General features: G+C 39.9%; 7 protein-coding genes across 8 annotated transcripts in view; 4 read left to right on the top strand and 3 right to left on the bottom strand.

The window, feature by feature from the left end:
• Positions 1 to 27468, top strand: part of plcl1 (phospholipase C like 1) — a 258431-nt gene that overhangs the window by 176158 nt on the left and 54805 nt on the right. The window lies entirely within an intron of this gene.
• Positions 341 to 1988, top strand: crygs2 (crystallin, gamma S2). Its single transcript, XM_079563805.1, has 3 exons — positions 341 to 772; positions 869 to 1111; positions 1590 to 1988. Exons 1-3 carry the CDS (start codon positions 764 to 766, stop codon positions 1860 to 1862), a joined length of 525 nt encoding a protein of 174 aa, XP_079419931.1. The 5' UTR covers positions 341 to 763; the 3' UTR covers positions 1863 to 1988.
• On the bottom strand, positions 1935 to 5523 carry lcmt2 (leucine carboxyl methyltransferase 2). The gene is made up of 14 exons (XM_079562659.1): positions 5400 to 5523; positions 4935 to 5059; positions 4771 to 4852; positions 4495 to 4675; positions 4262 to 4418; positions 4007 to 4196; positions 3836 to 3943; positions 3561 to 3645; positions 3246 to 3470; positions 2933 to 3172; positions 2752 to 2849; positions 2489 to 2676; positions 2295 to 2427; positions 1935 to 2214 (listed from the first exon to the last, which is right to left on the bottom strand). Exons 1-14 carry the CDS (start codon positions 5448 to 5450, stop codon positions 2044 to 2046), a joined length of 2034 nt encoding a protein of 677 aa, XP_079418785.1. The 5' UTR covers positions 5451 to 5523; the 3' UTR covers positions 1935 to 2043.
• On the top strand, positions 5708 to 8184 carry rab5b (RAB5B, member RAS oncogene family). Its single transcript, XM_079563039.1, has 6 exons — positions 5708 to 5811; positions 6221 to 6519; positions 6626 to 6777; positions 6860 to 6982; positions 7074 to 7167; positions 7247 to 8184. Exons 2-6 carry the CDS (start codon positions 6354 to 6356, stop codon positions 7360 to 7362), a joined length of 651 nt encoding a protein of 216 aa, XP_079419165.1. The 5' UTR covers positions 5708 to 5811; positions 6221 to 6353; the 3' UTR covers positions 7363 to 8184.
• Positions 8444 to 11947, bottom strand: dbr1 (debranching RNA lariats 1). Its single transcript, XM_079563178.1, has 9 exons — positions 11820 to 11947; positions 11538 to 11757; positions 11330 to 11454; positions 11166 to 11246; positions 11000 to 11085; positions 10698 to 10922; positions 9718 to 9795; positions 9473 to 9621; positions 8444 to 9389 (listed from the first exon to the last, which is right to left on the bottom strand). The coding sequence occupies exons 2-9, from the start codon at positions 11732 to 11734 to the stop codon at positions 8660 to 8662; spliced, it is 1671 nt and encodes a 556-aa protein (XP_079419304.1). The 5' UTR covers positions 11735 to 11757; positions 11820 to 11947; the 3' UTR covers positions 8444 to 8659.
• armc8 (armadillo repeat containing 8) lies at positions 12204 to 18612 on the top strand. Of its 2 annotated transcripts, none has more exons than XM_079563068.1 (22): positions 12204 to 12459; positions 13477 to 13549; positions 14220 to 14291; positions 14418 to 14560; positions 14636 to 14733; positions 14826 to 14918; positions 15234 to 15314; positions 15380 to 15455; positions 15525 to 15615; positions 15700 to 15760; positions 15916 to 16116; positions 16267 to 16362; positions 16443 to 16525; positions 16595 to 16676; positions 16765 to 16851; positions 16923 to 17015; positions 17118 to 17267; positions 17355 to 17450; positions 17543 to 17638; positions 17720 to 17792; positions 17951 to 18044; positions 18122 to 18612. In XM_079563068.1, the coding sequence occupies exons 1-22, from the start codon at positions 12315 to 12317 to the stop codon at positions 18153 to 18155; spliced, it is 2118 nt and encodes a 705-aa protein (XP_079419194.1). In that variant the 5' UTR covers positions 12204 to 12314; the 3' UTR covers positions 18156 to 18612. The 2 variants fall into 2 exon arrangements, with proteins under 2 accessions (XP_079419194.1, XP_079419195.1); XM_079563069.1 differs by having other exon boundaries at positions 12262 to 12459; positions 13473 to 13549.
• kcnh3 (potassium voltage-gated channel, subfamily H (eag-related), member 3) overlaps positions 21894 to 27468 on the bottom strand; it is a 95912-nt gene continuing 90337 nt past the window's right edge. Inside the window, exons 13-16 of the mRNA XM_079563558.1 lie at positions 24051 to 24307; positions 23416 to 23513; positions 23276 to 23328; positions 21894 to 22976 (exon numbers count right to left, since the gene is read on the bottom strand). Coding sequence (XP_079419684.1) covers positions 22062 to 22976; positions 23276 to 23328; positions 23416 to 23513; positions 24051 to 24307 — 1323 coding nt within the window. The 3' untranslated portion in view covers positions 21894 to 22061. The remainder of the gene's footprint in view (positions 22977 to 23275; positions 23329 to 23415; positions 23514 to 24050; positions 24308 to 27468) is intronic.

The raw sequence follows: 27468 nt of genomic DNA, 5'->3' as shown, positions 1-27468 counted from the left end.
AGGCACCCCCATATTGTTATAAATTAATTGAGAGTTATGTTCTACAATAAATTGCACTTCCTTTTTGTAACAATTTTGTATTCATATTTTTATTTTGTTGCCAACATTTCCATTGACACCTTTTCTTCTGCCTTTCAATGTCCAGAGCACATACTCCCCTCTAGACAAGAACATCTTCTGCTCAGGTAGATCTTGCACATTGTAGAGAAGGTGCATTCTTCGTTTATCACAAACCGGTCAAATACCTTAACATTGTATTAAACCAATGATTGCATGATTATGGTTTTGGTGAAAAAATATTAATAATAATAATAAAAATGGAACCCTAACCCAGTTCAATGGTATAATACAAATGACAAAATCAACATAAATATGATTGTTTCATCAAAAGGCTAGAGTCATGAGTCAGTTTAGTGGTGTGGTGCCAGGGCATTTTGGTGCAGCTGGGTGAAAAGCGTGGGGTTGGCCAGCGCTGTAATGTACCAGCCAGTACAGAAGTGGGGTCAGTGGACGCGCACCATGCCTGGCCTTTATGCCGTAATCCTTCCTCGTGTTTCTGGAAAAACTGAATAGCGCTAGAATCACTGACTCAATTTTTGGATCTCATTTTCATGACAAAGCAATTGTTCCTCTTTTGCCCCCTCCCTCCTAACTGTTTATAAATGTGGGGAAGCGTGGGTATAAAAGGGACTGGCCTCGAGCTTGGACAATACTGAGACCTCAGGGGACCACTATCGACAACGCTATCCTAAAATATCTCAACATGGGCCGAGTGAGTTAGAGCTGATTGGAGAATTTACCTTTAAACATGAGCAATTAAAACTAACTGGGTTATTAGTATAATACTAACAAAGGTATTGTTTTCCAGATTGTCTTTTATGAGGACAAAAACTTCCAGGGCCGTCGGTATGAGTGTGACAGTAACTGCTCGGACTTCCAAGCCTACTTGAGCCGGTGCAACTCCATCCGGGTGGAGAGTGGAGCCTGGGTGGTGTACGAGAGGCCGAACTACATGGGCTACCAGTATGTCGTGAAAAGAGGGGAATATCCTGAGTACCAGCGCTGGATGGGTGTCAATGACCGCATCAGCTCCTGCAAGATGATCCACTTTGTAAGTCAAGCAATGGTAATGTTGTTTAAAGTGCCTAAAATTTCTTAAGTTAAGTCTATCTTAGTTTTATACATGTAATTCTTTGGTTTAGCTGAGAAAATCAATCTTATGGAAGTGATGACTTCTAATGATTCCCATTTGCCAGGATCAATCTGAATGATGTAGCTTTGGTCAGGCAAACATGATCTGACCTACAGCCCCAGGCAACTTTTGACTAACAAAGATCAATATGATTACTCGAGCTGTATGGTCATCAGTGTTTGACAACAATCAGAGTTTGATTGTTGGTCCAAAGCTAATGCTCTTGATTATGACAAATACATGGACATGGGAAGTCAAATTAACTTTGAGCCAAGGCAACAAGAAATCTATACAAAGACATATTTTTTTCCCCATTTAAATCTCATTATTAATCTGTCTACCATCAATGCTACTGCTCTGCATTAACTTACCACTCCATGATAAATGGCCTCTCCAGACCAGTGAAACCTCCTACAAGATGCAGCTGTATGAGAAGGCAGACTTTGGGGGCCAAGCCTTCGAAGCCACAGACGACTGCCCCTCACTTCTAGAGAAGTTCCGCTGGAGAGAGGTCAACTCCTGCAAGGTGTTTGACGGCTGGTGGGTTTTCTATGAGCACTCCAACTACCGTGGCCGTCAATACTTCCTTGAAAAAGGGGAGTATCGCAAACCTGTCGACTGGGGTGCTGCCAGTGCTGTGGTCCAGTCTTTCAGGCGCTTCACAGAATGAGCAATCTTCACAAAAACATTTATTTTGTTCAATGAAATGACTGTAAAAATTTGAATATTTTTGTTTGAGGTCTCAGAAAAAATAAAATAAAACAATCCAATATGCATATAGTAACTTTGTATGGTTATTTATACTCAAAAAGTATAAAAGTATATTTTATTTGTCTAATATAGACCGTATTTTACTCAACCAAGCTGCCTATAGGTCTGAGATCCACAATGACAGGCTGTGGGTTTAAGTGAGTCCCAAAAGAAAAACAGTTTCCTCCTCCTCCAATCAGCAGCAACTCTTTTTTTGAGTCCGTAAGCTCAGAGCAGAATGAGTGGAGCATCAGAGGCCAGGGCACAGTGGTCTACACATAAAAAACATAATTAATTGTTGCATGTGTATGTGGCCTGATGCTGAGAGGCTGTGTAAGAATGAGCACTATACCGTGTCTAGGCGATACTCCATGCTGCTCTGTGTTTTGAGGTCGATCACTGCTAGACCTGGTACATGTGAATGAAGCCAAACTCCACCAACCACAAGTAGTTTATCTCCAATCACATGGGCAGAGTGGGAGTACCTAGAAAACAAACCGTGTGTTGAAGACATTTTCAATAAAAACAGGTCTGTGCTCAACAAACCTTGCAGCAGGAGGGGGGGTTATATCTAGTTGCTCCCAGGAAAAGCCACTGTCAGTTGGTTTTAGCAGTGTTGTGTCTCCAAGTGGAAGTCCTCTTCTGCTCAAACCCCCAAATATCACCACCCCTCCTTGATATGGACACGCTGAATGAGAGAAACGTGCTTCTGGGGCTGCTCCCTCTATTGCCACCTATAAAAATGCAATCCTACATTTAACTTTTACATAGTGGCCAACATATTTTCACAACACACAAACGGATCTGACCTCAGTCCATAGATTCTGGTTTAGATCCATGAAGCTGACGTCTCCAAGTACCTCCAGTGAGCCATTCTTGCCACCAAAAACAAAAAGGTAGTCTTTTCCTGCAATGGGAAAAATCTTTTAAAATCAAACAAATAATAAAAGTAAATGAATGAATGATTGAACAAATGAATACGATCATTGCCTTGATGGCGGAGCAAAGTCATGGTGTGTCTCCATCTTGGTCCAGAAGGTTTACCACCACACACAACCTCCTCTACTTTGAATATTATATCATCGTCTTGACTGTCCAAGTCAAGAGTACAGCATGGATCCATAGTCAACTTGCATATGCTTTTGACCGGATTAAGGGGAGAGGTACGACCGCCTAGGACAATAGCAGCTTGTCCTGGAATAGCTGACACAGCGTGGTATAGACGGACACCTGTAAGAAAATAGTTAACAGAAAACATTACACCACTATGACATCTTACACACAATGTAGAAAAATAAATCACCTAAATCCTCAGATGCCACTTTGATAAATTTCCAATTGTTTTTGTTTTTCAGTAGCAATCCTGTACGTGCTTCCCTGCCGCCTTTGCTGGATCCTCCAGTCAGAAGTATAACATTTGGCCCAAGAGAAACAGATCCCATCCCCAGCCCCTCAGTGTGAACTGGCACAGTCCTCACAGGTAGGGGTATGGGACTAAAAGAAAGACCAGTGGTTGCCAGAGGAGATACTAAAAAAAATCAAAACAAAATTAAACATATAACAACCTTATAAATCACAAGAACTTTTAATAAAACTATAGTAATGTTAGGATTAGTACCTGGTTGTGACAGTATTTCATGAGCTGCCAAAGACCCTTGAGACGCAGTAAGGATGAAGTAATGAGAACATTTTTGGTTCCACTCCTTTAAGGGAAACATGTTTTATTACATTATTGTGCAATCTAAAATATGCATGGACAAACACCGACATAACTATAATAACAACAGGGATTGGAATACACACAGTTTATGTAGTATACATATACACATATATTATCATTTTAAATTGTGTTATTTGTAAAAAGCCGTACATTGAAAGATGGCAAAAACTCACCTCATATTCATCAAATGGCTCCAGGTTTTCTATTTTCAGTTTTTCCACCTCAGGCACCAGCCCAAAGTAGAAGCTATTCATGTCCAAACAGCCACACTGCTCCCAGCTCTAACAACAAAGAATATTAATAACAGGATTAGAATCTGATTACAATCTGTCTGGCATACTTACATTTTCAAGGAAGCGGCGTCGCTGTGCTTCAACATCTGGATATTGTTGCACGGCATAGAGAGTTGAATTCAATTTTCGAAAATGATCTTGCATGATTTGACCAAATGGATCGGAGGGATGAATTTGTTCATAAAGTAAAAACACTGACTGAGGTAGATGATCTGCTGTCCAGCGGATGACGGCATCCGACCTAGAAAACAAACCTTCTTATTTGATTTAATCAAACAAAGCATCAATTTTACTGCTGCTACTAACCACTTAGTTTCCATATATGTAAGCACAACTTCTGATAAAATGAGTGTTGGAGCCTTCCATTCAAAACCTGATGATTCAAGTGCTTTTTCCATTTGGGAAAGCGCTCTCACATCCACACCGAGCAGCCTGAATTGTGAGCTGGATAAATACAAAGGCTCTGCGAAATCAATTTGATAAGTGAGAAAATACATCATGGTGAACAATAACAACTCTGTATTAAGGCATTAACAAACCTTGAGGGGATTGACCATCAGAATCAAGCATTTCTCTAAGAATGTTGTTTGAGTTTATCAGTGCAGATTTACGTCGGGCAACATCTGGAAAATCAACCTCAAACACTATAGCGCTAGTGAGGACTCCATTGGAATGTAGCCTAAAATACAGAGAGTCGAATCCTGCACCTAAGGACAAAATCTGCAACACATAAAAAATATTCATTTAAAAAATATACATTCTTTACAATAAAGACGTTTTAATAATAGCTACAATAAAGAAAAATGCCAACTTGCCTGTCTTTTTGAACAATGTGCAGTTATTTCAAGAAATCTTCTTACACAGTGGTCCACAGCTCTCCAACGGACATAGTAGCCCCTGCAGTTCATTTTTTAAATTATTATTATAGGTGAGTAATACAGTTAACAAGGACCTTCATCATAATATTAATTTCTTAAACCTGTTGATGAGTGGAGCTCTTCTTGCCACTTTACACACAAAGTGCTGTAGGTAGACATCCTGAAAGTAGCCTTGAGCAGCAGCAGACACTTTGCTCACTACACTACTGTCATTGGTCCCTTGTACCTATAAGCAAATAAATAAAAAATAATGCCTTATTAAAAGTCTTATATTAAGATATTACCCAATATTCAGGTTTAAAAAAAACAGGTTTTTGACAGTGACACCTCTCAGTGGCAAAATCACATTTTGATCATGTACATGTAGTTCATCCATTATGTCTGATCAAACAAAACAAAGCACAGCTCCAGGCATGTTTTGGACGAAAAACAACTTAATAACATTGGTACAAGCTCAAAAGTGTTTTTCCTAAAAGTTTAGCTCATTATTCAGCCCATTAAGCTCACTATGTTCAATTTCTGAATCTTTTTGTGACTCAAACAAAACGTGAAATGCTAACACTCACCGCAGTGTCTTTTCCTAGTTTCTTCTTATTTGTTACAGGCATTGTAGCCATGGGAAATTCAGAGTAATCTTGGATGTCTATGGATCATATGTTTACTGCTCACATGGTAATAAGGTACTGTACGACGTTGCTGCCTCTAGTGGCATGGAGGCTATAGGATTTTTACAAAATAAGTTGATCAAAGGCACTTAAAATAAATGCATAAAAATAAATTGATCAAAGGCTAATATTTATCCGTTAATAACATATGTATTTCCAAAGAAAAGCCTTTTTTATTTTCACCCGGATGATTCAGGACACACCGCGCATGCGCACTCTCTCAGGAAGTAGCATTTTTGTTCACCAGCTGACAGCGAATTTGTCAACAGAGAAGTGAGGTTTACTTCGCTCCTGAAAGAATTATTCCTAAAAGGTGCCCGAGTCACTGTTCTTTATTTTACAATTACGTTATATTTGTATGAACGGTTTACTGTAGGTTTGTTTTTGTTAGGATGTCACTAGCTTTAAAACAACCTGCTGTTGTTGAATTGTCATCGCGTCCTTTTTGCACAATCAGGCTTGATAAGGGTTGAATAACTGATAACAGTAAGACGCATCACATCTTTCGGTGTTAATGGAGCTGCTATACAATGGCAAACTACTTTTGTCCATTTACCTGTCAATATTTGAATAAGTATTTTTAATATAGCGTGTTCGCCGTCGTTGATGGTGGTGGACTGTACATCACCATTTGACCAGAATCTCACACACATACAAATGAATAACGGTAGACACACTTTGATCAGCATAGAACTTATACATATTTGTGATTCCTTCCACAGGATTTGAAAAAGAGCAACACAACTACTGAGAAAGAAATATTATTGTGCCCCTTCACCTTGGAAGAATTGCCAGTGAGCAGTAGCACAGCAGTACCTGTCTCCACCCCAGGAGGAAGCTCTTACTCTGGTCAGTATGAGCTCCAGAGGGAGTGGAGGCCGCTCCAATGGCGCATTGCCACAGACCAAAATCTGCCAGTTCAAGTTAGTGCTGCTAGGGGACATGGCAGTGGGAAAGTCCAGTCTGGTGCTTCGCTTTGTTAAAGGACAATTTGATGAATTTCAAGAGACAACAATAGGAGGTGGATACTTGCTTTTGTTTAAAAACATGTTTAATGATTAATGTTCACATCTTTTAATTTTAATAAGCAAGTCATCAATCATGTTTCAATCATTCATTCTTTTCAGCTGCATTTTTGGCACAGTCCGTGTGCCTAGATGATACCACTGTAAAGTTTGAGATCTGGGACACTGCAGGACAGGAACGGTATCACAGCCTGGCACCCATGTATTATCGCGGAGCCCAGGCTGCCATTGTAGTATTTGACATCACCAAACCGGTACAGGATAAGTGTCTTGAGGACAGGATTATTTATAAGAAAATGTATTTTTCTCTCATTTGAACAACTGACTGCTTTCCAGGAAACATTTGAAAGAGCCAAGGCCTGGGTTAAGGAATTGCAGAGACAGGCAAGCCCTAACATTGTGATTGCACTGGCGGGAAACAAGGCTGATTTGTCAGAAAAAAGACTAGTTGAATACGAGGTAAAATGTATTTCTTTGTTTACTTGCCCTCGTTTCACCTTTGAAAAAGGCAATTGCTGCACAATTTTTGGTGTTATGCTGTGTTGTATAGGAAGCCCAAACCTACTCTGAAGACACTGGTTTACTTTTCATGGAAACCTCGGCCAAGACAGCCATGAACGTTAATGAACTATTCCTGGCAATTGGTAAGATCTTTTTCAGTTAACAAAATGTGTTAGCTGTTTTTATAGATGTTAATATCCTGTACGCTTGATTCCAATGCAGCTAAAAAGATGCCAAAAACAGACACCCAGAACCCTACACACGCAGCACGGCATCGGGGAGTGAATCTTCAGGATCCAGACGCACACTCGAATCGAGCATGTTGTGGAGGAAACTAAACCTCTCCAATGGAAAGCAGTATTACGCTGTTCATGCTGCTCTACCACAATCCTTCAGCAGTCAAGTTCTAACAGTGGATGTGATGTGTCAACATCTCTATTCTTTACCCTCTGAAAACCTACGTTCATCATTGAGTTCACACCAAAAGAATTCATATTTAGAGGAAAAACTAAAAAAGACTGAAGTTCAAGTAGCTACATTATATCTCCTCATCTAACTGAAGTAATGCAATGTGGTGTGAGCAACAGTGACTGTTAAAATCACTGAAAGACATGGCATGATGTATAGCACTAATTGCAAACAATTTATGTTATACAGTAATCCTGTTATGTTCATTTATTGCTAAGCAGTTTGATTGCGCAAATTGCAAACCATCAATCAGTGATCCCATGTTGAAAAGACAGAATCTGAAGTTAACTGAAACAAAACATCAATAGGCCAAAATACATTTGCTTACAGATTCTGCATTGCTGCCTGTTTCCCAGCACTACAGTGCTGTGTGCTTATACACATACAACACAATACAACACTGGCAACAACTTCACTTACAAAAATGATCCATATGAAATATGTCCAACCTAAAGAAAATTATATTAAATTATTAATTTATTTTATCATTTAAGTTATGAAAATGAAATTCATATTAATAATAAAATTACGATTCATTCGTGATTATCAATGTGCAAACTGGACTACTAGATTATTTCTTTCTATTTTTTGTTCTTTTAGTTTTTAATCAGATCAAAATAAAATCTGGGGAAAATCTGTAATAAAGTTGTAATAAATGTCTATTGGGAGACTCCCTACGCATACTGTATCTCACTTGGTCATTGTTTTTTTGGATAAGCTGTTTGTGAACATAGAATCATGGTGGCAATAAATAGTTACAATTTTGTGATTTGTTGTCTAGTAAGTGGCAAAAATGTCTATAATCTATTTCATTTCATCAGTTTGAAATTTTGAGTTAATCATCCAGTTCGTATGAATATAAAGAAACAACAAATCCATTAATTTGCTTAAGAGTTTATTTTCCAGTTTTCAACAACAAATTTACAACAAACCTATTTTTAAACACCTTCTGATCATGTAGTAAAATTCCAATTGGATTATTTCAATGTATATACATACCATAGCATTTAACAAAAGCAGGTACTAAATAGTGGGATATAACCCCATGTGTATTTGATCACATTACAAAACTTATGACAACGGCTCAATTTTGTTCTGATAAAAATAATTCAAATTCTTTTCACAAACTAAAGCTAAAAATGTTACCGTAAAAAACAATTAAAAGTTTTAATTCTCATCTAAATCATCAACTGTTGTGTAGATATCCTGGTTCCTACGTTTTATCAATGGCGTAGTGCCACACTTTCTAGGATTTACCCCTTCATCACTGCTACGCTTTAGCACTCGAACTGCTGAGGTGTCCTCATTATTACTGTCATCAAGACTTTCATTTTGGGGCTGACTGTGAATCGGGGCTGGGGTAGAGTGTGATGGGGGAGGCAGGTTCATCAAGTCACTTGTTCCACCAGGCGATGTCAAAGATTTGGGCTCAGGCAGAATCAAGCGGTTAGGAGTGTGGATTCCACCACTTGCAGGAGGCTTGGTGAAATCCTTTGAATTCTTAACTTCCTCTTCATCTTCTTCCCATTCATCCTCTAATGTGATCTCATCAGGATTGAAAGAGCCTGACAATGCTGAAGTGTCTGTGGGATACTCACTGGGCTCATCTCCACTTTCTACACCGTGGGCCTCATCCTCCTCCCCTCTGGAATCACCAAAACTTTGTCCTACCTCACCTCTTCCCTGTCCAACCAGAGCGTAAATGTCTGTAAGGCCTAAAGTGGCACACAGCTCAGTGGTTTGTGGGTTGATAATATAGCTTGGGCTCATGTGTGGCTGGGGATTTGCAGGATCATAGGCTGGCAGAGTTGGGCTGAAGTTGTTTGGAATGGAGAGTTTGCCACCGAGATCCTCCACCACCTGCATCATGTCATCTTCTGAAACCCTGAAGTCCCATCTGTTAAGTAGATCACAATTTCAATGTTATTATAGACACCATATCATATGTTGCTAATCAGCACTGAACTTCTAAGTATTTACTTTTCATGTAGACCATTGTTTTCAGGATAATTCCAAAGTTGACGGGAGGTTGACTGCAGACTGTTTGTAGCCTTTAGAATAGCAAGCCACTCAGGATCATACTCCAGACCATCTTCTGATGAACCTGGTCTATCTGGAATATCTACAATCTGGGGGAAGAGAGAGAGAGTAAAAAAAAAAAAAAAAAAAAAGGTTTCATAGTAGCCGTATGTTAACTTTAACATGAAATGGAAATCTTTAATTACCTGTAAGAAGTCTCTGTGGGGTAAACATTTGTCCAATGAAAGAAACTTTGTCACACGTGGTGGAGAGTTACCTTTAACCTGGTAAAAAACAACACAACAACAATTACACTTATGTATAGGGTGTTTTCACGGACATCACAAATCTGGTTCAGACCCGGATGTGCCGTCATACTGGAGATACAGCTCATGCCAATTAACAAGACGGATTATCAATTTTGGACCAAAACGTGAGATTAAACGCTCGAGTTCGGAACTCAAAACTTCTCACACAGCTGACAAGTTGTTCAACGAAAGACTGAATGCAAAAAAAAATGTTTTATTACACTGAACCTCACATATTAAAACCAGCTTGTTAAGTGGCGATCTCGCAATCTTGCCTCCCGTAAGTGAATCCATTTCTCATCAATATTTGATACGCTCTTTACACTAAATTGACATAAAACTCTTAGAAATGTATGTGATTTTGAATTGGTAAATTTCCCACCTCTAACTAGAGATCATGTTGCAATAAACCTTGTTCAGTGAAAATGTTATGTAAACTTTTTTACACATAGGCTTAACTCTGTTAATTTAATGTAAAATCCACATACCGGCTACAAAATGAGCTGCGCATATTCGGATGTTATCCAGATTTTTCCCCTTCACATTCTGATTGAGGCTTGCAATCTATCATCTCCTTTATTTAGACAATTGTTCTGTCAGCTTTCCCTTATTTTGCACAACTCTGGGTAAACGGTAACATTGCAAAGTAGTTTCTCTGTCTGATCTATTGTGACTACAGAGATCGCAACAATATTTAACCATTTTGCTGTTTTACACTTCGCGGTTCAGTTTGTTTTGATAGGCAAGTACATGGTTGAGTATCGCCATCATGATTGACTTCAGAAAAGTGACGTCACGGGCAAACACACTATTTATTCTACACAGTACGTCTGGCAAGCATTAATATATTCTGTAATAATAATCATATGTTCTCTTACTGGATGCTGCATAACTGCAGCAAATTTGACGTGAAGATGTGCCGAGAACCAGTAGTTGGGCTGGAGGTGAGACAAAAGCTCTTCAGCAGCAGGACTTCCAAGAGTGTTAAATTCCACCTCCTGTCGCAGAAACTTCTTCTTTTTGAGGAGAGTCTCAGTATCACCATAGTGATAAATGCCTTGTGGCCAATCGTGACTCATAAATATGTCCATGGGCATTTGGATCTGTGAAAAAATATTTTAAAATTCATAAGATACAGACAAAAAAAAAAAAAAATTATACCAAATTGTACTTATTGTACCTGTTTCAGTTTAAAAACATCAATATTTCTGATGTGGTAAACAGTTCGTAGTGATTCAGGATTATATGGGGGATATTCAAAGTGTCCTGAGAAAAGATTATATAAATCTTATATATTTATTGCATGCATTACAAAACTTAACACATTTTCTTTTCAATCAATTCACCCTTCCTGAAGTCATAGGATTTGAATATCCCAGATGCACCTCCAATTCTTATGCCTTTGTATCGAACAACTCCAGCATAACCTATAAACAAGCAGCATAGACAGCCAGATCAACCTCCAGAACACAAACAAAATATATAAAGAAAGATATTGGGGCGGTCTTACCCAAGTAGTAAATGTTGGGCGCAACCCAGCCTCCATAAGGGAGCTCTTGTAGGTGATTTGACGCTTCATGATTTCCACCAATGAAAATGGTCAGAAAAGGCGCCTTCTTCTCCCCAGAGTAATATCTAGAGTATAAAGAACTTTAAGCTTTTGACAACATGAGTATGAGTAAATGTGTTTATGCTTTCTTTTAATAGTAGGAACTTACTTGTAAAAAGTCTGTATGCTCCTGTATTTGGGTGGAATTGCCATACACTTCATATCCCCCTCATTCCGCACGGCTTGGAAGTCTCCACAACATAGCAGTAAATCCACTTTTATCCCTTCCTTTTGCTCCAGATAAGCTATAGTCTCGTAAATCTTGTCCAGTTCACCATGACAGCAACCCTCTACTGCGATCTTCATGCTGTACAACGAAGACTGGCTGACTACGGAAATTAACATTTTAGTGAAAACATGTGGAAATAAGAAAAAAACATTAAAGAGGTACTTACATAGTACGTTTAAAACCAAGGATATCGTTCATTAGGACTAAGACTTGTTCGCTAAACTGGGATTGCCAAAATTCGTGCTAATTTTAAAAACATGAATGAATTTTCCCACCTCACGGCAACCATTGCAAGCGCATGCGCACACGTCACCTTCCGCAATGGGATATCATTTTTGACCACGCTCAGCAGATTCAATGCAATATGATTTTAAATAAATTAAACTTTAGGCGATCATACGGGACTTTTAAAACATTTGTGTTAGAGCAAGCTATTTTTTTTTTGTATTTTCATTTTAATGTATAAACGTCAATATTTAAAAAGCAAGTGCTTTGAATCTAATCAGGCTAACGACGTTTCTGTTTACGCTCGACACGTTTAAACTAGTTAAAAAAAACATTAGCACCGTTGATTGTGATTGAATTTACTTAATGCTTGTAATTATACACCTCATAACCGTAACGTCATTTTTGTATTCAACACTTAAATAGTATTATATGTGTTGCTCTTGCTTTTTAAAAAGACTCTCAGCTGCCCTGGGGGCGGAGTGTTTGCTAAGTGCTGCGCCGATTGGGGCGCTTGTTCGGGGGAAGAGAGATGGCGTGCTTGTTGGAGGCCCCACTCCGCATCAGTGTGCTATCTGTGAGTCCCACTCTGATAGTTTTAAAGAAAACATTAAATACTTGTACCACCCATTGGGGAAATTTATACTTCTCGGACTTTAAATTTAATAGAATGCATAACTGTAATGCAATGGACAATATTTTATTGACTCTGTTAGCCGGCGTGCTAAGTTTTCAACAGAAGCTCTGTAGCGGTGTACCTATGCTCCTTTTGGTGGGAGCGGTTTAATCTCTGTGCCGTGCCGGGCGGGCGGACACAAGTTAAGGTTAATGAAAAGACTTGTGTGCGTTGCGTCGTCCCTCGGGCATTGGTGTTAGCAGGAAGTAAATCCAAACAAACGTAGCTGTCAGTGTCAGAGTGAATGAGTTAGCAGCTAAATGCTAATCGAATGTTGTGTCTGAATCACCTTTTATGAAGTTACCATGAAATTCAGTAATCTCTAATAAGATTACTGAAACGTGTTGAATAACAATTAATGTAACGTTACAAGGTCACTGATATGTTGCGCGTCCAAACAGTGGCAAATACACTGAAGCTAGTTTTAAGCTAGATCATGTTGTCATATTAAGTAAATTAAATTTTGATACAATGTAAACTTGTGCGAAGTGTAAACCTTGAATTTGCAGGTTCTGTTGATCCTGTACTTGTTTTAAATGTTTCAGCAAAACTGGTTCAGCCATTCATTATATTGTACCCTCTCGTACATAAAGTAGAGTTGGCGCTGTCAGCTGGTTGAGATCATGAGCAGTAGTGGTATATCTGAACACTCCTCTCATGTGGAAAGTTCGAGTTAAAGCCATTTATGAAATAAGTTTTCTGGCGTCACTTGCCACTTCTGGGTACAAGTTTTGTACCATTTCAAGATGGCATGAATATTGTTGACACAATGTCTTCAAGCCCCTCAGAGTTTTATTTAGTTAACCAGTGGCATTACTAATTGAAACTGCGGCATTGTCTTCATGATGTGCATTAATTACTGCAAGTAATCATAACATATCATACTTACTAATCGTCTGTGTGTTTTCATGCAGGAAGTCACTGCCACTAGTCGGCATTATGTTGACCGGCTATTTGATCCAGACCCAGAAAAAGTACTTCAGGGTGTAATGTAAGTCCTATTTTATTACAATATGCTTTTCCTTCTGTGTTTGTGTTTGTACTGAAATGTTTAGTTTTCTTGCCTCTTTTGTGGAAATGAAAAAACGACACGAAAGAAAATGTACAGCTATCTATCTAATTTATTGATTTTACAAGCCGATATCTTGATGCTTCAAATGTGAATCAATGTGTTTCTCGGAGATATCATGTATTGAATGACTTCCATGTTTCAGTGGTAACCCGTACCTACTCAAGTTTGGCTTTATTTTTTAACCGCCAGTCATTTTAGTTACCTCTTAACTAGCACTGGGCCCGGATAAACAGCTGTACTTTTCCACTTCACTCTCTCACCTGCTATTTGATATCCTGTGGGGCTCTTGTAGGGCATAGCAACGTAACAGGAAAAGCTCAAATTATTAACAAACATATAGAGATACATAGGAGATGTGGTATCAAGTACCCTGTGTCTATTTTAAAACCTTGCTCTTTTAATCTTGTTATATATGGTGTGGTGGTAAACAACTCTGATCAGGGTTGCTACGGCTACATATTTCAATGAACCCAAGTAGTTGTAAATAAACTATTAGAAGTTATTGCACATGTCTAATAAAAGAAAAATGTGCAATTTCTAATAAAACTCAATGTAATATGTACTTAACCCATTGTCGTTTTTCTTACAGTGACATGAAAAATGCTGTGATTGGAAACAACAAGCAAAAAGCAAATCTTATTGTCCTTGGAGCTGTACCAAGGTACATTGCTGCACACAGCTGTCCCACATCATGTGTTAAATTAAATATTAAATACTCTCTGAATTTGTTTTTCAGTGTGTTGTACATGTTTAGGTGGATAATGATGCGTTTTCTTCTGATTTCCAGGTTGCTATACCTACTACAACAGAGCTCGTCTAGTCTAGAGCTACGAACAGAATGTGCTATAGTGTTAGGCAGCCTGGCCATGGGCACGGAAAACAACATCAAGTCTTTAGTGGACTGTCATATTATCCCTGCTCTTCTTCAAGGTCAGCTCTGACATAAATTACGTAAATGCATAACAATAAATCACTGCAATTACATTATTCGTGATCTCTGCCTAGGCCTGTTGTGCCCTGACCTTATTTTCATTGAAGCCTGTCTTCGATGTCTCAGAACGGTTTTCATAAGTCCTGTCACCCCCGTTCAGCTGCTGTACACTGTATGTCTCCCACTGTTTAATTTCCTTACAAACATTTGGGACACAAGCCATAAATGATCCACTTTCACAAAACCTCCCTACTGTTTTCATAGGACCCCACTGTGATTCCCCATTTAATGTCTCTTCTTAGTCGTTCAGAAAGAACACAAGAATACATCACTCAGATTTTCTCCCACTGTTGTAAGGTAATTATTGTTTTCTTAACTATATTCAGTCAGAATGATAGAGGGCGGCACAATAATTAATAACTCAAAAATTCAAATCTCAAGGAGCCGCAATGTGACACAATATTCCTAATTCAGTTCCATTTTATCCTTGTTTAGGTCGTTGTGATTTAGCATTTGTCTTCATTTAACACAATTTTAGACAATAAAAAAAATAAGAAAAAGTGCTTATTTCTGTTTAAATTTAATGGAACTGATATGTCTTTTCTCATATTGTGCTGCCCTAGTACGACCTGTGCATTTCTAATATGATCAACATTTTTGTTCATGTTTTAGACTCCAGAGCACCAAACAGTTCTTTTTAATCATGGTGCCATTCAGAACATTGCTCCGTTACTAATTTCTCCTTCATACAAGGTAAATCAATTATTGTAGTAGTTATTTCATTTAAGTTGGATTTAACAAATGAGCACTGTGTGCAGGTTCGGATGCAGGCGCTAAAGTGTTTCTCAGTCCTAGCGTATGAGAACACTCAGGTCTCCATGACACTAGTGAATGGTAAGAACTTAACATTTCTAAGCTGAGCGTTTTAGTGAGGCTAACAATGCCTGTGCTTTTTGGTCACAGTGCTGGTGGATGGTGAGCTGCTTTCTCAGGTATTTGTCAAAATGATGCAAAGGGATCATCCCATTGAAATGCAGCTAACCGCAGCCAAATGGTGAGAAGCGTCATAGCATTTTTCATAGTTTGTTTTATTTATCAAGTGTTTTGTTTTGCTCCTTATTTTTTTCACTGCTTTCAGTTTAACATACATGTGTCGAGCGGGTGCCATCCGGACTGATGACAGCTGTATAGTTCTAAAGGTCAATCAATCAAACATTATTTATAAAGCAATTTTCATACATTTCATCTAAGTAGTAGTAGTAAAGGTACATCCTCAGCATATACTGTGCAATAATGAAATAAAAACAAACTGTTATAAATTGACTTATGACGTAATTTATTTAACTTCTTTCAGACGTTGCCATGCCTGGTTCGGATGTGTAGTAAAGAACACCTGCTGGAGGAGCGGGTAGAGGGTGCGGAGACTCTAGCCTATCTGATGGAGCCTGACGTGGAGCTGCAGAGGATTGCCAGCACCACAGACCACCTGGTTGCCATGTTGGCAGACTACTTCAAGTACCCAAGCTCTGTTTCTGCAATCACCGACATCAAGCGGGTATGATTGAGCACGTTATAATTCCTGACTTTTGATTAAAATGAGCTATCAAACTTTAAACCTCAGGTGTTTTTGTTAAAATTATGGTGGTGCCGCATTTGTATTTTTAGTTGCAATGTCACAATAATTTTCTCTTTTTTTTATCTTCAGCTTGATCATGATCTAAAACATGCACATGAGCTCAGGCAAGCTGCTTTCAAACTTTATGCCTCTTTGGGTTCAAATGACGAAGATATTCGTAAAAAAGTACGTTCCATTTTGATAAATACCTTTTTTAGCAAAAGTAATTACCCTTTTGTCTAACTTAATCATTGTTGCTATTTCAGATTACTGAAACAGAGAATATGATGGACAGGATAGTCAGTGGTTTATCAGAATCTAGCATCAAGGTTCGGCTGGCTGCTGTCAGGTAAAACCTATTTCACTTTTTCTCAAGCTCACATTACTGGATAGTAATATTTCTCAACGTCTTCATTAGGTGTCTTCATAGTCTGTCTCGTTCAGTGCAACAGCTTAGAACGAGTTTCCATGACCATGCAGTGTGGAAACCTCTTATGAAAGTTAGTGAATCACTTTTATTTTTGTATTTAATGGATTTGAACTCTCTTTTAATAATCTGACTGCATATCAAATATTTTTACCTTTTAGTTATTACAAAATGCTCCGGATGAAGTTCTGGTTATGGCGTCATCTACACTATGCAACCTACTGCTTGAGTTTTCACCCAGTAAAGAGGTGACCACATATACCCATATACGCAAGGTGATGGTATATGCTACTTTAATAGAGTTTTAATATGTTCTCAGCCTATCCTGGAATCAGGGGTAGTAGAATTACTATGCAGTTTGACTCAGAGTGATAGCCCTGCTCTGAGAGTCAATGGGATCTGGGCGCTGATGGTAAGATCTTGTTTTTATTCAGCTCCTCCTTTTTTTGATTGTCTGTTTGTAGTTGCACGTGTGGAGAATTTTCAGTGGTTTCATGGTTGGTTGTGTTTGCAGAACATGGCTTTCCAGGCAGATCAGAAAGTTAAAGTGGAGATAGTTCGATGTCTTGGAACAGAACAGTTGTTTCGACTCCTGTCAGACCCTGACGCCAATGTGCTAATGAAGACACTCGGTTTACTACGAAATCTACTGTCGACTCGTCCTGTGAGACCTGTGCTATGAACATATGTTGAGAAAATAAAGACAAAATGAGAAACTTGACATGATTTGTTTTTCACATACCTTTCTCAGCATATAGACCAAATCATGAGTTCTCATGGGAAGCAAATCATGCAGGCGGTGACCCTGATTCTCGAGGCTGAGCAGAGCATTGAGGTCAAAGAACAGGTGAGTATGAGCTGAATACTGTATTCTTCAATGTGTATTCATGGACCATATCTTTGCCATGCAGCTTCAGCATCTTCTCCCCTTTCTCCTAGACATTGTGTATTCTTGCAAACATCGCAGATGGCAACACAGCCAAAGACCTCATCATGACCAATGATGACATGCTTCAGAAAGTCAAATACTACATGGTACAGTGTATAATTAATAGAATCTTGTTTTGACGCTCATCTGTAGTTTTCATGTACTTGTATTTTCTATTTTTACATCAGGGGCATTCAAATGTGAAGCTGCAGCTTGCTGCCACTTTTTGCGTTTCCAATTTAATCTGGAATGAAGAAGATGGTGAGTAATATAGTCATCTGGAAATTAGAGAAGTGATATGTAACTGAAATTTGGCATTTGGGCGCTTTTCCCAAAGGAAAAATGGTTTATAACAGTGTCTTTTTGTCTATCCTTATTCGGTTGGAAATAATAATTGATCTTGTTTTTGATTCTCTCAGGTTCTCAGGAGCGTCAAGACAAACTGAGAGAAATGGGCTTTGTGGACATCCTGCACAAACTCACGCAGTGCTCTGATCCCAACCTCAGTGACCGGTGGGTACAAGAACCTTAGTATATGGCTTTGATTTACTCAAATGTTTACGTTTATGGTAACACATTGTATTTTACAGGGCAAAGACTGCTATGCAGCAGTACCTGGCATGACTACTGTGGAGACAAATCTACTAACCTGTTTGGAGGACACCTTTGGTTGCTATAGTTTCTAGTATATTTTGGAGCTTTGTTTGTTGCACAACATCTCCTGTTTGAAAGTGTGACTGGCCTCCCTTTAACTTAAATACTGGACACCACCACCTCAACTTGTTCTCAAACCTCAATTTTATGACTGAGGTCGTCAGACACTGATGGTTTTTCTTTCAATGAAGTAAACTCTTGGGGCTTTGAGATTTAGACATTTTGTTTGAGTGCAGCAGCCAGTCGCCAGTGCCAGGCCTGTGACAGTTGGTCGGGACGCTTTTGGAAAACCCACAGAGGAGACTCAGGACTCTGAACCTTTGAATAAAAAAGGTTGAAGAGCTGGATTGATTGATGGACTTCACTCCTTCCACTTTTTTAATTGTTAACTAAGATAAATATTTTTCCTTATGGTGTCATAAATAATGACATCTGTAAAAACAGACTGCCTATTTTGAAAATTTGGATGTTTTTTTTGTGAATACATACCTCGTAAATATATAAATGTATATAAATATAAATATATATTTTTGGATTTTTATTTTCCTCCTACCCTCTGTTGTCATTCTGTTATAACCTTAACTCTCGGCACAGTAGATTAGGTTTTCTGTCCACTGATGCAAATGAATTTGGCTTTTGAACATCGTTCTTTGCTACAGATTCTATTAAGTTTTAGTTAATCTTTTCTACTAGTTGTGCTTCTTCAGAGCTGGTTAGGAGCTTGTCATTTCAATCACAACATAGTCCCTCAATAGGAAATACACATACACCGTAAATAGTGCTTATTTGTACTGCCCGACCTCCTAAGTATGCACATTCTATACCAAGAATAGGAGAAATGTACGGCCGAAGCTTTGAATGCAATCTTATTAATCAACTCTTCTGCACTTTGTTATTGCGCTTTGTCCAAAGTGATGAGTAAAAATGGTAAATCTCCAGGATTGATTGTTATTGTCTGTCGACAAGGAGGAAACATTTGAAAGAGTATTTTGAATCCGATCCCTGCAGGGTAAAAGCCCCAAGTTCTTTGAACGCATTGGAATAAAGAAACATTGCATTTCATGCCTCTGTTAGAGTTCTCCTTTTTCCTCTTGCTCTGTCTTGTGACGTTAATTTGGGCTCCGATAGAATGAATGTCAATATATGCAGACATGTAGAAGGATGCATTTGTGCAGAGTCGTATTTATGGTTTAGATAAAGGTTTTAAGTCAAATAAATCGATTCCTGCATTGGGGAACATTTTGATATACAGTGGGATGTGAAAGTTTTCTTTCTGTAGAAGTTTGACACTAAAATGGTTTACCTTGTTTATCTATTGTTGTTCTATTGTTTACCCTACATACAATGATACATTAAACATTTATGTTTGAAACGTGTAAAAAAGTAGTGTTCAACAACCGCAGACCCGTTGCTTTGCTCTCAGGAATAGTTGTTTTGGAATATTCATACAGGATGAAGGCTGTCTATTCAGTTCCATTTCATCCCTACTGATCCATGATCCACGATCCTCCTGATCCACGGTTCTACGAATCTCCATCTGGGATTTGTAGAACTGTAGTTACATACGTAACTCTCTTGTGCATTACAGAAAACTATTGCCTCTGTATGAGCCTGGATGCAGATTTTCTCAAGAGTCAAAATAAGACTGAGCACATAACTTAAGAATCAACAGAGAAGAGTTGTAGGCTGCTATGATCCTTTCTGGACCTACTGTTGTTGAAATACATAATGGTAAAGGACACAGACATCTTAGAAAACAACACTTTATTTTTGCACAGTATGTAATCCTGGTAAAGTATTATGTAACAGCAGTCTGCAATATTAAAATACATCTCAGCAACAGGGCAGGAAGTCCATACTCTCCAATCCAACTCCCACCCCTGACATTGTTATAGCAGGCACGTTTCTCATGCAAAAATGTTCAGTGACATGCATTTATTTTAAAACCCCTTTGTGTTTGCCCAATACCCTCCCAAAATTTGTTGCCCACGTGGATAACCACCGCACAGAGCTGCAGAAGATTTAGGTAGTTACTGAAAATAGAAACCGTTCTGACAATCCTATGTTACAAATGCAATATATCCATACATGAAAGTCCTGGGACCTCCATTGTGGTAGTTCGGTTGGCAGTGGAATTGATGACGACTATACTGAGTGAATTTGTCTATAAATGCATGTGTGCTACATTTGAATTGGGAAGGCTACACAATAGATCCTGTTTGCAGAGAAAGGAATAAGAAAGGAATCTTGCAAATGTGCATTGCTCTGCTCAAAAATATAATGCATTTTAGGTGAAGGTGCGTGTTTGTTTGTTGGTGATGGCTTTTCAGTTAGGTTCCTAATAGTTACCTGTAGATAATGGCCTATCGGGGAGTTTAGATGAAGAAGGCACGGATGGTTGGATGGCTAAAGCTCGAGTGAAGTGGGGGGGTTTGCTGTACAATCTGATTGGCTTTGTTGTAAACAGTTATGATGTTGTTGACCGCGGTGCAGTAATGCAGTAATAATTAGTGTGAAAACTATTGCGTGACTTTTTGTCTTTGGTTCACAACCTGCAAGACTTAGCATTTTCACTTTCTTTAAAATCCACCCCTTTTTATAACTTGTTTTTGTTTGGATATGATTTTAATGATAACCAAATGGACGATTTACCTAATTCAAATAACACTGATCAGGCATTAAAGGATAAGCCCAGCTGCTGAATATACTGCAGATGATTGCAATATAATTAAAAAAAACACTGGAACACTTAAGAATGACACTCAAGAGCTGCAGTTTTTAATATGCACTGACCTTAAACATTTTGTCAAAATCAAATCTTCGTTTGAAAAATATTCACTTGCTTATGCTCTTTCTTAGATCCCCAAATAGGTTCCGAGAAGAAATGTGTTAAATTCATTAATCTGTCATTGATTATAATGATATGCCTGTGTGTAACTCCACTAATGAAGCAAAAAAGAAAGAGTGATATTGGATTAAAAAAGGTTACATTCTCAGTCCCAGCGCTGTTGCTTGGAATATTGTGTTTGAGATATGTGTAGAATACTTGCCCTTATTTAAAGAGAGGCATTGACCGCTATAGCATTATGATATATGAGCTGTGTTTGCAGAGACAGGGCTGTCCAATAAGCAAAGACTATGGATAGTAAGTAAGTTGTGTTTAAGTTGTTCCGTGTTGCTGGTCAGTGCAGGCTTTGAATTGGTAACGCTGATTTTGCAGAGAGCAGGTTTTGTGCTTCCGTTTCAGTGTACTCTGCACAAACCTGATCTATGACTATCTGTAAAAATCATTGTTTTTTTGTTTGTTTGCATTTTTTGCCATAATACAACACAGGGTGTGTCAAGAAAGCTGAGACAATGGCTTCATAAATATGTTTATCCAACAGTTTTAGAGTTTAGCAAAGTCTGTGCAGAGTGAGTGCTATTTCTCAAAGTAGTAAAGTGTTGAGAGGTGGATTTGGGATCTTTTTCACATTTTGGGCTACTTTATAGTTAAATTGTAATGGCACCATTAGTGTGTGGATATAATCAACATCATCTCACTAATGTCTGTTATACCCAGAGGCAGGTAGTACTCAGTTACATTGACTCAAGTACATGTACTTGAGTAACGTTTTACTGCTACTTGAGTAAAACTATTTTTAAGTAATGTTACTCTCAGTTGTGTAAATATTTTGGCTACACTACCCACCGCTGATTATACATTCAGGATAAAAGAATTGATAACTTTGGAGACACTCAATTGAAAAACCCACCAACAAAAATTATTTAAAAATGTCATTGTAATTACTTTCTGGACACACCATGAGTTGAACACATCCTTCATTTTTGCTGAGCCCCCCACCCCATGTGTCTGTGCTACTCGGGTTCAGAACACTATTCTTCGTCTATGAAGCTTATGTGCTCTGTGGAGGACTGCTTGGAGTCTGTGTGTCCTCTCTCCTGCATCTCCAGCTCTTGGGGACAACAGGGTGGTCTCCCCTCGGCCTGACTCTGTCGCGAGTTACACCGGAACGCAGTCTGTGGGGAGTCTCCGTGCCTTGTCCTGGAGTCCAAAGACATCGGCAGGGACAGCGTTGAAGGACAGGGGGAGAAGGTGTGTGGTAGGAGAGGCGCGGCCTGCTTTAACCTGCGGTCCCCCGGGGACGAGGAGAGAGAGGGGGGAGCGGAGCAGTGGGAGGAAAGGGGCGGGTGGTGCGATTGGGGCTGTTGTAAGAGGTTTCGGCTGTTGCAGCTACTGGGACGGGACAGATGGGGGCCCTGGCAAGGGGACAGCGATGGTGACGAGGACAAAGACATTGAAAAGGACAGAGAAGGGGAAGGTGTATGTGGAGCTTCCTGATGTGCCGGGATGACTATCCCGTTATTGGATGAAATGTGAAGATTCCGAATAACAGGTGAACCTTCAGGAAGGCCCTCATCAGTCTTACAGTTAAGCCTGTGAGATTTGGACGGCAGAAGAGGCGATGATGTCAAGGAATTTTGTGGCGTGTTTGGTGTAGGGAGAAGACATCCAGGCAAATCCACCTCCTCTATGACCGTACTGTCCAGTAAGGACTGAGAGTCTGGTCTTTGCTGAGAGCAAGGGGTGACCGGGGTGACCGGGGTCACGGAGGGAGGCACCGTCAGGCTGGGCGGCTGCTGGCTGGCGCTGCTGGGGGGCGGGGTCAAGTTTGGGATTGCTGTGGCCAGGAGCGAGTGTGGAGAGGTCTGCAGGAGGGGTTTTAGGAGCCGGGTCATCTCCTGCAACTCATGACTGAGCTGGGACACTTGTTTGGAGAGACTGTTCATCTGCAGGAACATGAGAATAAACACGAGGAAAAACTGTTTAGCAGCCAACATCTTTCACTTCAGCTATGACAGATGTCAAATTGAGGAGAGACAGTCATAATAGTTTATTAATAAATGATTATATTAGATCATCATGTGGTCGAAGCATCTGGGCCTGCTGAATACAATTACAAACTTTCAACAGTACATTTAGTGGACATTTAGTCTTTTCCAGTATTTTTTTTTTAACATTGATTTCATGCGTTGATGTAGCATTGATCAAAAAGAAAATATTGACAAGAAAAAGATATTAGACTTACTTCCTCTGTCAGTTTGGACACACTCTGCTTGATGTCAGCCTGCTCCCTCATTCCTAAGACACACATCTTGTCTATTAGATATTGCTCTGACATAAAAACAATGCACAAAAGTATATGATGCAACATTATTAATGTTTTACCTGGATATGGAGAAGATCCCACTGGAGAAAGACTGGGGCTGAACTCAAACTTCTGAGACAAGTTGGAGAAGCTCTCTGTTTCGATGCCGTCCACGAACCTTTGCAGAAAACAGGATTAAAGAATAAGGCCTTGAGAGGGGAATGCAAATCAGATCGGCGGCTGATAAAAGGCACTGAGGCGGTAATTACAGTATGTGTCTGGGATGCATAAAAAATATCAAAGACAAGCCGCATCTTTTTTGTCTCCCTTGGTCATTTCTTGTCAGTATTGGTCCCAAACATTTATTTTCTCGTCACACACGGTGAGAAAACCTATACGTTCCTTTAAACACTGTATTCCGGCGTAATCCAGTTGCCATGGAAACCGACCGACAGCACACGGACAGCTGCAGTGCGAGCCGCAGTCAGTCGTGTTGCTACTGACCCCACACACCAGCGCTACTCCACTGTTGTTAGGCATTGTTTTGAGGATGCAGTGAACATGTGGCTGTTTTATCAGAGCTATAGAATGCCCAAAATGAAATCAAAGGGGGAGCAGAAAAAGCAGTGAGGATGCACACAGATCGATGCATTCTTTGAAGACTTTGAGACTTAGAGCTCTGTACCTGTAAGTTTGCCCTGTGGTGTATCTTTACCTCGGACTGAGTTCAGGCGGTGCACTGTTGAAGCTGACCACAGGGATCTGCAGAGTGCTGGGGCGCGAGTGCTCGGAGGGGGAGCGGAAGGGCCGGGGGGGCAGCAGGGGGGAGCGCAGGGGTGAGTTCAAGCCCCTGCTCAGGCGCAGAGGGGAGCGAGGGGCCCGGGACACAGAGTTCTGCTCTTCATCTCCCTCCTCGTCCTCCTTGATGGAAGGCAACTTCTTCACGAGACCTCCGTTACTCTCCCAGTCGCCCTGTGAGCAGAGCAAACACGAGTTCAGTCAAGTGAATCATTTGTTTTCAAGTTGTTGCCTTGAAGACCTGTTGATATTAAAGCCTGTTGAATGTATTGATTGAAATAAAGCAACACAAGGATCATAGAGGCACGTTGTACCTACGCTCACCAGTAGAGGGCAATCAAAGACCAAACAGTACTGGCATCAACTGATTTACTGATTGTAAACAAAGCATTTAAAGGAAAGATATTTTTATTTTCAACACTTCTGTGAGGAATACTGTCAAGTTTGTCCCTGTCTTTGCACCGTTGTCTTTGACTCCTGACAACGCCCCAAAGACCAACTCTCATTGTGATTACTCTACGTTTTATTGTCTACATCCCTGAAACCGTTAAGCCAAATAACGCACTAAAAAGTCCAAATGTGGCATGTTTATTTTGTCGTCCATGAAGCTTCGACTAAATATAAACTGATTCATATTGTAATATCACTTGATGTTATTGTTTCAGCAGCAAAACCTGACTCGACATTTGGTCTTTTTTCCCACCACCGGCAGTGATTTTCAGCTATGCTCCCAGATAATTGTGTTCTGCATAGATTCAGTAATTTCTCTGTACTCTTTTTTTGGGGGATAGATGTACAAAGTGAAATTACATGAAAATATGTCACATCCATTAAAGTTGCATTAAAAACAATAGGTCTATCTAACACTGAGAAAACCTTTCCTAATGTAGACTAGCCGTGTTAATTTATCAGTGCTTGGTAAAGGCGCAAAACTATGCACATCTAACTGATTGTACATTCTCACATTGTGACATGAAACAATGAATAAATAATATTTTTTTTCCCAACACTGTCATATGCAGCAGTAACAATTAGTCACATCTCATCATGCAGAGACACCAACGCCCCATGTTTTTCCTCATTTATTTTCCAGACAATTTCCCACTGCTTTCCCCCCCTCTAACCCGTCTAATCAAGCGTCTGTGCCTGCTCAGCATTCCCTCCATCTCCCCTGTCCTTGTTTCTAACTCCCCCATCTCGTGCCGGTGTAATTTATTTTTAGCCCTCTTGTTTCTAATCTTAGCTCAGAGCTCCTGAGAAAAGGAAAGAAAAAAAAAAAAAAGGAAAAGAAATCCAAGGAGCTGCGCGCGATGCGGGGGTGTGATAGATAGGCTGTGTCTGTGAACGTGTGACTGCATGTTTGAATGCTCCACGGGCCGACTTGCAGCATCTCAAGTATGGTGCTCATATATGTGAAAAGTGTGGATACAAAAACGCGTGATCTCTCTTAATATCGCACCTATCTAGCAGTAATGCACGGAGACGGCAGAGACGATTTGGAGATTATGCCGTGCGAGACAGTGAAACAAAACACGGCTCGTTGTTGACTGTGAGCTTAATCAGCTAGTTTATTCACGTTCCTCAAGGCACAAGAGTCATAACAGTCTGTCAGCGGCAATATGAGAAAACTAAAACAATAACTTGTTCAGCTACAAAAGATGCTCTATTCTGGACTAAAATGTTCATATGCAGCTGCAGTTGTAGCTATTAAAAAGAAACACACACTTTCCTACACTACCTTTCCTTAACTTTTCCAGCCTAAGGAGCAACAGGGTTCGAGATCAAGGTTTATTTACTGGCACAAAACACCAGCTAAATAAGTTTGAAAACCACCCAATTCAGAGAGACCACATGCCAGTCAAGGAGAAGAGAAAAGGAGAATCTGGAGGGACATTTGGAGTAAAACCTTTGTTTGTGTAAGCTCACAGTCAACCAAGACTTTTCCATCTTAGTAAAAATGATTAAACAAAATTTTAAAATCTGGACTGTGTTTAGAATTCTTCGCCTTTCATCTAAGTTCAGGTCTGTTCTTTGTCCAACTGCTTTGCAAATCAATGAATGCCGAGAGGATTCCAGCTACAAGAGGTCGTGCCATCGCCCCAGCCTGGACAGATGGAGATGGTTGCAACAAGAAGGAATTTTAAAACTGTTACTATGAAAATGTAAAAAAACAAAAACAATATTTTGATTTGTTTTAACAGCGTCATTGTGCATTATTTTCCTGTCTTGTTGGTCATACATATGTAACCCCACTCCTGACCTACAGCCAGAACCGGAGGAGCTTTGTATGCATAACCACGCTGGACCACTGCAACCTGGAGCAAAGATATTGGCAGCTGTTTGTCCATTTGGAATGTGCCATCCTCTAGGCACCGCACAACCACTTTGTGTGTGTTTTTCTCTACACATGCACAAACACACATACATGTCCGAGACCACTCTCTCTGCAGTAAGTGTACTCTGCCCCGGAGGAACATCGAGCACTGCAGTAGAAAAGGGAGGGATAGAGAAGAAAATGAGACAGCCCCATCCCTCCTGTATCCGTGCTGCTACCCCCCCCCCCCCCCCCCCCCCCCAACTGTTCTCCCCCACTGGCTGGGTTATTTATATCCAGCAGGATCCAATCTTAGCAGCAGCAGCGAGGGGGACAGCCAGTCAGGGAGAGCCCGTGCTTCCCCCCCATGCTATTTTTAGTAACAGGACAGCTTCAAACAGCAGCACTAAGCTATTCTGGTCCCCGTGTTTTGCGCTCTGTCTCGTGGCGCACCAGTCGAGGCTGGGGCTGAGAGTTCGTTTTCCAGTGTGAAATGCACAACAAGCTATAAATAAACAGTGTGTGAATGAAGGCCGGGAATAGCATTTTTGTATGCGGCTTTTAAGGTGAGGCGAGGGGCCTTCAGGGCACATACTCGAGGCATATACGGATTGGAATTACAAATGTGCATTTTCAAGGCTGCACTTTTGCTTCTGTTTGTATAGTGAACCCAGTGAGATAGAAATAAGCATGGTCAGTTTTATTATGTATTCAAACATTTGGCCAATAAGAAGAGAAATTTCTATATATTATTTAGACCAAAGCCACTTGGTGATTTTGGCAGATTCTTTCTTTCATTTTTTCATATTTGTTTTAAATATCCGATGACTTTCCTGTCACAAACCAGCTGCTACATTACCCACTATCCTTACATTACTGTGACTGGGCGGTGAAGTGCATGCCCAAGGACTGTATGTGCTCAGACTGCACAGGCTGAATGGGTTCCAATTCCCAGACCAAATTCTCTGATCACTGCACTTTAATTTTTGGTCAACACCTTATTGTTAAGTCACGAGTTGTT

The sequence above is a fragment of the Gobius niger genome (genome assembly GCF_951799975.1).
Source record: "Gobius niger genome assembly, chromosome: 9".
Taxonomy (NCBI): Eukaryota; Metazoa; Chordata; class Actinopteri; order Gobiiformes; family Gobiidae; genus Gobius; species Gobius niger.
Note: the sequence above shows the minus strand (reverse complement) of the source record. Positions and strands in the feature narration are given on the sequence as shown.

What these genes read in the sequence shown, in the direction of transcription:
- crygs2 (XM_079563805.1), top strand. An exon ending in CCTGCAAGATGATCCACTTT is followed by an intron (nt 1,112 to 1,589) that starts GTAAGTCAAGCA and finishes TGGCCTCTCCAG; the next exon opens with ACCAGTGAAACCTCCTACAA.
- lcmt2 (XM_079562659.1), bottom strand. Translation starts at nt 5,450, where the DNA reads ATGGCTACAATGCCTGTAACAAATAAGAAGAAACTAGGAAAAGACACT. An exon ending in AACTAGGAAAAGACACTGCG is followed by an intron (nt 5,060 to 5,399) that starts GTGAGTGTTAGC and finishes ATTTGCTTATAG; the next exon opens with GTACAAGGGACCAATGACAG. An exon ending in ACATATATGGAAACTAAGTG is followed by an intron (nt 4,197 to 4,261) that starts GTTAGTAGCAGC and finishes TTTGTTTTCTAG; the next exon opens with GTCGGATGCCGTCATCCGCT.
- rab5b (XM_079563039.1), top strand. Translation starts at nt 6,354, where the DNA reads ATGAGCTCCAGAGGGAGTGGAGGCCGCTCCAATGGCGCATTGCCACAG. An exon ending in TATTTGACATCACCAAACCG is followed by an intron (nt 6,778 to 6,859) that starts GTACAGGATAAG and finishes ACTGCTTTCCAG; the next exon opens with GAAACATTTGAAAGAGCCAA. An exon ending in TGAACTATTCCTGGCAATTG is followed by an intron (nt 7,168 to 7,246) that starts GTAAGATCTTTT and finishes ATTCCAATGCAG; the next exon opens with CTAAAAAGATGCCAAAAACA.
- dbr1 (XM_079563178.1), bottom strand. Translation starts at nt 11,734, where the DNA reads ATGAAGATCGCAGTAGAGGGTTGCTGTCATGGTGAACTGGACAAGATT. An exon ending in GCCCAACATTTACTACTTGG is followed by an intron (nt 11,247 to 11,329) that starts GTAAGACCGCCC and finishes GCTTGTTTATAG; the next exon opens with GTTATGCTGGAGTTGTTCGA. An exon ending in CCCACAGAGACTTCTTACAG is followed by an intron (nt 9,622 to 9,717) that starts GTAATTAAAGAT and finishes CTCTTCCCCCAG; the next exon opens with ATTGTAGATATTCCAGATAG.
- armc8 (XM_079563068.1), top strand. Translation starts at nt 12,315, where the DNA reads ATGTGTTGCTCTTGCTTTTTAAAAAGACTCTCAGCTGCCCTGGGGGCG. An exon ending in CAATCACCGACATCAAGCGG is followed by an intron (nt 16,117 to 16,266) that starts GTATGATTGAGC and finishes TTTTATCTTCAG; the next exon opens with CTTGATCATGATCTAAAACA. An exon ending in AGTTTTCACCCAGTAAAGAG is followed by an intron (nt 16,852 to 16,922) that starts GTGACCACATAT and finishes ATATGTTCTCAG; the next exon opens with CCTATCCTGGAATCAGGGGT.